This window comes from Sinocyclocheilus anshuiensis, unplaced genomic scaffold (genome assembly GCF_001515605.1).
Source record: "Sinocyclocheilus anshuiensis isolate Anshui unplaced genomic scaffold, SAMN03320099.WGS_v1.1 scaffold55, whole genome shotgun sequence".
Classification (NCBI taxonomy): domain Eukaryota; kingdom Metazoa; phylum Chordata; class Actinopteri; order Cypriniformes; family Cyprinidae; genus Sinocyclocheilus; species Sinocyclocheilus anshuiensis.
In genome coordinates this window covers 1909016-1919789 of record NW_015549647.1, presented here as the reverse complement: position 1 = coordinate 1919789, position 10774 = coordinate 1909016, and the positions used below count along the sequence as shown (strand labels likewise).

The 10774-nt window shown below is 37.3% G+C and overlaps 1 protein-coding gene across 1 annotated transcript in view; it reads right to left on the bottom strand.

Moving 5' to 3' along the window:
* LOC107660042 (potassium voltage-gated channel subfamily H member 7-like) overlaps window positions 1–10774 on the bottom strand; it is a 61624-nt gene that overhangs the window by 48946 nt on the left and 1904 nt on the right. The window contains exon 2 of the mRNA XM_016449211.1: window positions 9355–9585. Coding sequence (XP_016304697.1) covers window positions 9355–9585 — 231 coding nt within the window. The remainder of the gene's footprint in view (window positions 1–9354; window positions 9586–10774) is intronic.

Below are 10774 nucleotides of genomic sequence, written 5' to 3'. Positions count from 1 at the left end.
AGCAGTAGCTGGTCCTCTTGTGTAAGCCCTGACCTACGCCATAAAGTAGGGGCGCAGGTGGCTTCCACATGACACTGGAAGGGGCAGTAGCTGTGGCCTTTTGGTAGGATCCCAATTTCGTCGGTCATCCGACGTGACATCGAGAGTGACTGACTGAAAGGGAATTTCTCGGTTACGTATGGTAACCCTCGTTCCCTGAAGGAGGGAACGGAGACGTCACGTCCCGTCGCCACAGCTCCTGTACCACCGCTGAGCGGCCGGGTCACCGGCTCGGCTCCTCAGCGAAAACCTGAATATGCACTGCATCTGCTGCCTACTTATACTCACGCTGTGATCAGCAGCAGCTGGATGCAATAATCGCATGCCAATGTGCATTGGCTCGTTTAGTTTACACTCGAAGTAGATTGGTCTCTCTAAGCGAGATCCCAATTCGTCGGTCATCCGACGTGACGTCTCCGTTCCCTCCTTCAGGGAACGAGGGTTACCATACGTAACCGAGACGTTTCACTGTCTCTGTGTTAATTTCCGTTGTTACTTGAGATGTTAAGCATTCGTCCCGTTCAAGGTTGAGCTTTCCTAAGAGAGAATTTTGACCAAGATAATGCATTTAAAGTTGCACTACTAAATGTTTTGGATGAAAAAGCAGCTCAACTCTAAGCAGGAACTCTAATAAATAATGGCTGACAGATCATATGAATCACATTTATTCCCAAGACAATATTCCCATGTCCTATCTTAAGGTCACATGATTTCTAATTAGAAGGGGACGATCATTCTGTTTTCTATAGAATGAGGTTACTGAAATGATCTGAAGGAGTGTGTGTGTGTATGTTCATTTCCTTCTGTATATGAACATACAGAATGTATTAAGCTCAGTTCTTGTTTCAAGACGATGGAAATTTCATTAGATTCAATTTCCACTATCAATAATTAAACCTACAAAGTCTGTGGAGACTTCTTTAAACAGAGTAATCCATACGCACCCAAACACACACACACACACACACACACACACACACACACAAGCATTCAAATTCTCCAATCATACCTTTTCAAAACAATACAGAAAAGAGCATTCATACACTTCATTCGGTCTATCTTTCCTGTTTTTCTTTATGGAATTGGGGACATTTTTCCTGAATGATGCTTTCTTGAACGATCCATTCAGTGATGTTCACTTTTATCATGCACATACTGTATGTGCTGATGTGCTTGTCTGCATTTATATGAAAAGGTATACATTACGTTTATGAGTATATCATGAATGTATAAGGTGAGGAAACTGTCTGGCTGAATTATTCATTGTCTGCAATCTCAATTTCCCAGCGCAGCCATCCAATGCAAACACACACACACACACAGACACACACACATACTGGTGCAAGCACCGTGACTGATTGGTCTTTGAGGAGCGTGTGAAAGGTTGGTTATTACTGTGCTACAGGAGAGACAGAAAACACTGTAATACACTCGCAGAGCGGATGGTCAACATGTCAGAAAGCCCACTATGAGCTGCTTCTGCCTACTTTTTCCAAAAATGATCAGGCTTCAAATCTTGTGAACTCCTTGTGAGTTGTTTTACTTGTTTGTCTGTGTGAGGGTGAATTTCCAGGACTACCCAACTATTCACAACCCCCAAAAAGTTCTGTCATTAACTAAAGTGAAGACCAATTTACATTTACTCATTGCATGTCTTGTATGTGTCTGCCTACTGAGGTGGCCTGAGTGGCTGAGTCTTGGAATGCGTATCAAAGGCATTTACACTTCATCTTTTAAAGATTGGGCAGAAGCATGAAGTGACCTTGTGTAACTACATACAGACTAAGGGTTTGTTCACACTTGTAGTTCGGTTCACTTGGTTTGTTTGGTCCAGACGATTTAGTCCTGGTCTGCTTAGCGTTCACATTGACATTTTAACACCGAACCTAAAGGCATAGGGATACGTTCACAACCTGATTGGTCGGCTTTTATGACATAGATTTTGTGACGAAACATACTGAACATCCACAACAATGCTTTATGTTGGGCTAAATGCATTTGTTGTATGTGTGTAACCTACATATGATGGTACTTTGACCAACTGAGAACTCGTGAAGAGCTTATAAAATGTGTAAAGGAGTCAAAACAGCAGCAGGAATCCCTCCGTCACACACACAGACGAAGCTGCGAAGAGACATGGTTCTGATGCCTGTACCGAACTTTGATGGGCAACACTGTAACTATATGACAAGAAAAAACAGGTATGCTTGAGCATTCTGTCCTTTTTAGGGTCGCATCTTGTGACATCATGACCTGTTTTTGGTTCGTTAACATGTCTTTCGTCCATGTTATGTTCATATTTCATTCGAACCGCACCAGAGTTCGTTTGGAAGTGGACCCGTCTTTCTTTTTTAATATTTTATATTAGTTAGGCTAGTATTTTTTGCTATAATATTGAAACTGAAATCGAGAATTGTGAAATTTCACTGGTATCTAAAATGTTGGTGCCAACCTTATGTATTAGAATACAAGTTTACATGAGTCAAAAACAAAGAAAACAATACCTATTTTATTTAACTATTTATATATTTATTCTTTGGTGGGGCCAGTGAAAATCCCTAGCATTGAGCCCTGTTCAAGTCAAAATATTATTTTACATCACTGAATCAACCAAAATACATTAGGTTATTCCAACAAAACAGAATTCAAGGGTTAGATCAAATAGAAACAGCTCCTTAAGCTTTTAACAAGGTAACACGCAATATGCACCCAAACTCATAATTTAGCCAGCTCTATGATGGTCAGTACGCATGTTGTTATAGGCTAAGACTAGAATGAATGTGGCCTGTTGTCTTGTAGAACTAAAGATGAGGCCAGTCATGTTAACACAATCCCAATCTGACTGTTGAGCTCATGGCTTCAGAATGACTATCTGTATCTCTTTACAGAGCTCTAACTCTCATCTGCTCAGTGCTTCTCTAATTCAACTCAGTGATGAGACAAGGTTTGTAGTCTGTCAGGACGTGTATATGTGTGTTTACGGTCTGGTAGGAATAAAACATGTCAGTATTTCCTCAAACAAACCTGTAATATTCTTGTTCCTTTCACGGAGTGTTAAAAGCATTCACAATCTGACAAAGCATTTTACATTTGTGGTAATAATAATAATGACTAGTGCTGATAGGGTTAGTTTCTGCTATATTGCTGTGGGTTAACAGTACAGCAGTGCAGTCTGTGTCTCTGTTCCCCTGAGCAGAGACTCCAAACTTCATACCTACCAAAAGCACAAGAGCTATAAATACCTCTTTCTGTGTGTGTGTGTGTGTGTGTGTATCCTCTCTCTCTTCTGTCTCTGCCAAAGTGAAACTGTAACATTTAATCTGCTCATAATAGAAAGAGGATCTGCATCGACAGATTTCATTTTCACAGAATTAAGATACAAGATACAGAGGCACAAGTGTGAATAATTCCGATTTCATTAGAAAGTAAATCCACATAATCATGTGTGCTAAAGTTTGGAAAGAAGGGAATAACTGAGCCAGATGTTGAAGCGAGCGAATTTTGAATGTATGAACAGATCGTCATTATTTGCCGTTCATCACCTGATTTCTATACTAACAGCATTTATACAGCCTTTGACACAGTTGTTTTCAGTCTTTAAAATGACTGGTACACGGAGCTGCATGCTGATTGGTGGAGCCTTGTGTTAATAAACACAGCTCATTAATCATACAGAGAGGCCTGCAGGGCAACATGACAGCATATGTTCATTTGCAAAGCACAAAGAATAAAAGACAGAGAGAGTCATGGGTCACTCTTTTCCAAACACTTCCTCATCTGACAATATACACAGTCATGAACCAACACTGTTATTCACCCCCAAACAAAAACCTTAAACGTCATCTAAAAATCATATCTGATCACACTTTATAACGTCGCTACAGCAGTAACAAAAAATATAATGCTTAGCAGATCGATGGTTCATGCACAATACATGTGACAATATGTTGATTAAAAATTCATTGGTATTAGTCTTAGTATTCTGATGTACATTAACTAATGATCTGTTAATAACTTTATTATATTTTCTATTGCTATTTTTAGGAATACATTTTCAATATGACTTACTCAAGAACAGCAATTTACAAACAATTTACACAATGTTTCAAATATAAAAAAGAAAGCACTCAGAAGAGAGAAGGATTGTGAGTAATGCACTGCAGCATGAAAACATACAAAAGCTGAATGCAAAAATACTGTAAGAAATGGCTTTAGCTGAATTGTATTATTTATTTTATTCCTGTTGAACGAATTAAATCCTTTGCAGCAGAGAATTTGCCATGCCAGCAGTGTAGGATAGCAGTGTCCTCTCAGACAGGAAGTCTCAGAAGAATTATGCAGGGCTATCACATTCTGCTGCAATATAAATGCTAAATAAGGCATGACCCATACTCATGAGGACTTAGATTTGTTTGGTACAATTCAGTGTGTGTGTGTGAGACTAATGTAATTGAATAAGCTCTAATATGACCACACACTCTTAAAGGGTATTCAATGGTTCTTTGCAGCAATCCACTTCAGCAAAGAACACTCTTCTAATCAAAAGCACTTTGTGTTGTATCCACCTTATTTTTCAATGTGGAAGTAAGCCGTTTTCTGTGAATGTGCGAGACTTCCGGTTCATTAGCGCTGTAGGCAAATAACAAGAACAATAACAAAGTAAAACTGTTTGCACCACAAACCAGTGTGTTCATAATTAAGATAATACATTAAAATAATATGGTAAGATACACCAGTTTGCAATATCAAGCAGCAAAATGAGCCGCTCTGTACAGTTAAAAATAGCTGGAAGCCAGACACATTAAAATGGCTACACCCGCTCTTCCAGGAAAAATAAGGTGGATAGGACAGTTGGTTTGGCTATATGATTCTCTGGAGATTAAAAACGTTCTTTGTGTTGCATTATAGGTTCTTCAGATCAGTGTAATAAATATAAATAGATAAGACAAGACAAATAAGAAAAAAAAGAATTCAAAAATGATAAATCTGCCATAATTATATCTTTCTTACTCTGATTTGTGATTAGACAAACTATATGGAGGCATAAAGTTGGCTAAATTTAATTTGAAATGTAATATGCACAATGGCATTTGAGTATTTGAATTTACATTTCCAACATACATATGTGCAATATTTTTTGCAAAATGAAAATGTAAATTCGAATTCAATAATGGAATTTACATTTGCTATTTCTTATTACCATTTAATTTAAATATTAAATTGAATAAGTGACAATTATTAAAACTGAAATGCACTAGCTGATATTTTTAATGTGTTAATGCAATAAGAGTAGCAAAATCATTTTTAAATGTCATTTACACTCACAATTTGACATTTAAAACTGAATTTTTATTAATACTGTGTGATGAATACAGCAAGTTCAGTAGGCTTCATGCTTCCATGAATAAGCGAAGGTGTCATATTTAAATTAAAAATGTGACTTTGTGAGTCACATTTCACACACTGATTGTGTTTAGTTTAATAGTGAATAATTTTGAATGTTACATGACATCCAGTTTATAAAAAGAAAACATTTGTAGTTTGGTGTTGATGTAGTAATTGAGCCTTGACAATGAGCCTTTGGAGATAAATAAGATAAAAGAGTTTGGGAAAGACTTCAATAAAGCACCAGTATCATACTGTAGATTATATTCTAGAATATCGTAAATGATATTCTAAAAAACTAGAGAAAAAAATTGTGGAGCTTAAAAAGTTTACAATAAAATAATCATACAAAACTGTTTGTTCTAATTTTATTCGCTATTTTTATGAATGTGAATAGAAGGATAAAAACCGAAGAAGGAAGGGAAACAGAGAGAAAGACACAGATGCTTTCTAAAAATGCTACACGCACCTGCTCATCATTCACAGTTTAATGCTGTGGCTTAATGCATTCACAGCAGAAGCCACTAAAATCACTATAGAGAGCAGGTCCAGAATGTGCTGTGCTACGGCTCAGTGAGAGGAGAGTAGCCTCATTTACACCTCAGAGAAAGAAATTAATTTATATGGTCTCTGGGGTGGAAACCAACATAATGACATGTCCATTAGTGAAGTGAAGTGAAGTGAAGTGACATGTGGCCCATACTAGGAATTAGTGCTCTGCATTTATCCCATCCTAAGTGCACACACACAGCAGTGAACACACACACACCGTGAACACACACCCGGAGCAGTGGGCAGCCATTTATGCTGCGGCACCCGGGGAGCAGTTGGGGGTTCGGTGCCTTGCTCAAGGGCACCTCAGTCGTGGTATTGAAGGTGGGAGAGAGCGCTGTACATTCACTCCCCCCACCTACAATCCCTGCCGGTATGAGACTCGAACCCGTAACCTTTGGATTACGAGTACGACTCTCTAACCATTAGGCCACGACTTCCCATTAGTTCATATGAAGTATAAGAGACATACAGAACAGTCAACAGATTTCACCTGGCAATAAAGTAGGGTCTAGAAACATTAGCTTACTACTTAAAAGACTATTAAATTGCTACTGAATTTTTAAAGGGCGTGAATGATCTGTGATGGCTCTAATGCATTATATCCTTTTGGATAATGCACTATTATGAGTTTGCACTTTCAATTAAGAGGGAGTGTAATAGTTGTGGTTATGACTTCCGCACTGAAGGAATTAGGTTTTTGCCCTGACAGATCTGAACAGATAGAGTCTCCCATTATTGCAGATAGCAGAATATTGATATTATTGAATGAGAGAATTCTCAGTGGGAGGACAGGGGCCTGGTTTGTGCTGCTGTAAAGAAGCTTGACTATGTATTAATTTAATGTATTAAATTTAATGTATTAATTCATATAGCAAATAATTTTAGAGGATATTTGTATTTTCTCTTTTGTTTTTTAAAACTGGCTGACATAACAGTTTCAAAATTATATAGGAAAAGAGTAACCAAGTTGTATATTATTTTGCTATTACAACTGTGTTTGACTGATTTGCCATTTTCTTGTAAATTAACATACCAAAAAAAATTCAAAGCAAATTATGAAGTGCATTAGTGCCCGCCCACTTTTTCAGTGGCATTAGTTCTGTGGCATTTCCCAATAATTTTTCCCATAGGGACTTTAAAAAAGTCTTTGTTTTGTCTTTGCCATGAACCAAGTCAACCAGCTACAAGGCGAATCACAACTTTACAAACAGTACAAGACTTAACGTCTTTAATGAGGGAAATAACTACAATGCCAGAAAGCCCTGTGAATGAAATTCAAATTAAAAACCATGGAGAAATAAAAAAGTTGTTGATTACATCTATTGAAAAAATATATTTTACATTTAATAAAAGAGCACCATTATAATAAAATAAGCTGAAATCATGAAAATGGATGGCTTCAACAGAAGTACCTCAATTAACAACCTTGTAGCTCACACAAGATCTGTCTTTAAAGGTTTATAAGTTATTGTTACAAATCAGTTTCACTATGGAGAAAATTGAGTTTTTACTTCTGGAACCCAGCTGTTGCACTCTATAGCCTCTTTTAGACATACAGTCTTTACTGGTAAATACCATTTAGTGATCATGTGTGAACAGGGCCTTTTCAAAAATACCGGTAAATTCTTAGGTAAAGCACGTTGTAATATTACCATCAGATTACCGTTATGATGCTATGTGTTAACAAAGCATAAGATTATGCTGCTATGACTGCTATGAGCACACACAAGGTCAGGATGCACTGATGTAAGAAGTCATAAAATCATACTATGATTGCTATGTGATATTTACAGTAAGCTCTGTTTAAAAAACACATCTCAAGACCCTGCCTTTACTACCATTTACAGCCCAGCACTTCTGCAGTTTGATACTATTGTGCAGCATCTCGTGTTTTTAACCTATAGCAAAAACATGTTCTGTGTGATCGGCCCTTTCTGCCTATCACTGAGAAGTCAAAAAGATATTGTTAAATTGGACAGATGTGAAACTAAAGTGCTTCTCCTCAACCAGATGGATGAAGACAACAGCGCAGTGTTTAAAGGTAATTTACGATGACTGGCATCACAGAGTTTACTGGTATTTTGGAGCTAATGTTTGAATGGTCCCTTAACAGTAAAAAGCCAGAACACCACTGCTCGTGTGAATAGCACATTTTTGTATTTAGTGGAAAAGTCAATCTGGTAATTTTACGGTAATTTACCGGATTTAATGCGTGTAAGGGGCTTATTATGATCTTGTACAAGAAAGAACAAAATCTATGTCCTCTGTTGGGGACATGTACTCTCTCACTACAAGAGACACTAGAGCTGAACAGGATGAAAAATGATCTCAGCTCCTAGTAGTTTCCCTGTGATCTGAAGCAAAATTGTCGAAGACAATAGGAGCTGTCATTTCAGTGCTGACTTTAACTTCCTCTGCAATAATTCAAACACGCTCTGTCTTTTACTCACTCTCTCTCTCTCTCAGTTTATATTCCATATCCCAAGTATCGGTTTATTCATAGAAAGACCATATAAAAGAAAATAAAGGTACTATTCAATAATAAAAAATTGACATAGCCCAAAATACATTACAGTGACTAGAAAAATACATTGGAAACTGTTTTCCTTTGGTGTAAAGAACATAAATTTGACTACAAATCAAAGTACATCATTAATTGCCATTGGTTAATAACCCTACTAAGAAGATGTTTATATGTCAGGCTGGTCGGGATAATTAAACAAATAATGTCACAGGGCAAAAGTGCGAATCAACTTAATAGCTTACATATAATTGTTTAATGGCATATTTTCTGCAGCATTCTGTATAAATCATTCTTTATCTTTTGCTTTAGAGGGGTCATGTACTGAAATATCAAAATTCCCTTGATCTTTTGACATATAAGAGGTCATTGTACAATAAAAACATCCTGTAAGTTTCAGAACTCAAAACTTTCTCATTATTTATGCGTTTTTAACCTAAATCACAGCAGCGTCCATCTATGAAGGATGTCGGCTGTCAAATATACACAACTGTTAGCCAATCATAGCAGTGGGTGTTTACTTCCGAGTCTACAATCCGCCATCCCTATTCAAACAGAGCATTCTGATGAGAAGGTCAAATCAGGACAGAATATAGCATATTACTTCTAAATTATGATGTTTTTTGATGTAAAAAGTTTGATAACATTATTAGTAGACCTCAGAGAACAGTACAAAATAATAAAAAAAGGCAGTTCATGACCCCTTTAAGCAAAGGGCTTTTTTCCTTTCACTGAGATTTCACTTGGAGATCATAATAAGCAAAACATTAACCAACAACGTAACATTCAGTAAACATAACCCACATTCTCAGGTTCATTGAACTACTTTAAACAAGTAAAGCTCACACACTCACCGTCCTTCCGGTGGTAGGTGATCTCCACTTTGCGTTCCTCCGAGCCCAGGAGAGCCTGTGCTACCTGCGCAATAGCGTGCCGATTGGTCAGCTGTCCATGCAGGAAGTCACAGGTGCATGGCTTCTGCATGATGTCCGGCCGGGAAAAACCTGTCATCTCACAGAAGGCATCATTGCAGTAGATGATGGCACAGTTCTGGACACGTGCATTGGCTATGACAAATCTCTTGTCTGTAGAAACAGGCAGAAAAGAAAGTTATTGCGATAAAGAAAGTGTGTATAGGTAGTGGAGGTGAAAAGATATAGTAAATCATTTTTAAAGCTTTTATAAAAATTTTACTTTTCCTGCCATATGTGCACTTGTGCTTTTGGCAGAGTGTACCTTTAGATTAGCAAATGTAGGATTGTAAATTTGAGTCATAAGGCCAGTAAGCCTTGCCAAATTTTATTACATTACACTGACTATGTTTACATGGACACTTTTTGTTTAAATCGAAATTAAATATTTCTGATCGATGAATCTGAACGTAGTGTTTACATGAACGCTAAATAAAGTGATCGGGTTTATAATCATTTATATGTCATATTATATGTTTATAGTGTTTATTTGTCACAAGCTTCAATGTCGAATTTGATCTTTTGACATGCACACAATGCACAAATATTCAGAGTTGCCCAATGTTTGCACATACTATTCTCCTACCATTGCTTCTTTTCTTTGTTTTAAAGAGCAGACTTAATATTTATCTATTTCAGGACCTAATTAGGAGATGACGCGCTCATGAAGCTTTGTGCCGTGCTGCTTTTATCAAGCAGTAAAATCACCCATTCCCATGGCCAAAACAAGCAGTCAGTGGATGAGAGTATGAAGTGAGGACTGATGGGACGTTGCTCTGTGCCACTTCACAGACGATGAGTGGAAGGAGAATTTTAGAATAACATGACAATCATGACACATCATTCCACAAAAACAACAGCTCCTTCTACGCTTCATATGTCATTACGCCATTTCTTCGTCATTGCACATGCGCAGTACTTTCCGTTTTACATGTCCTCTCGATCGGATTAGAAAAGGTCTATACCACACCTTCCAATCCGATCAAAATTGAATTTGGATTGAGCTCAGTCGGATCGATTAAGGTGTTTACATGAAGGTTTTTCAGTCCAATTGAGCCACAAATCTGATTACTAATGGATTATTTGGTTGGATGTGCTTGATGACAAAATCTCTGCTATTCACACCAATAAGCATATAAGCAAAAAGAAGGTGTCAATACGACGTTGCTAAAAAAGAACATTATTTTGTGTATTTGGTGTAATGAAATGTGTTCATGCGGTTTAAGGTAAAAAAAAAAAACATTATTTTCCACATACTGTACATTATTGTATCTCCTCTATGACCCGCCTTTCCGAAATGCGT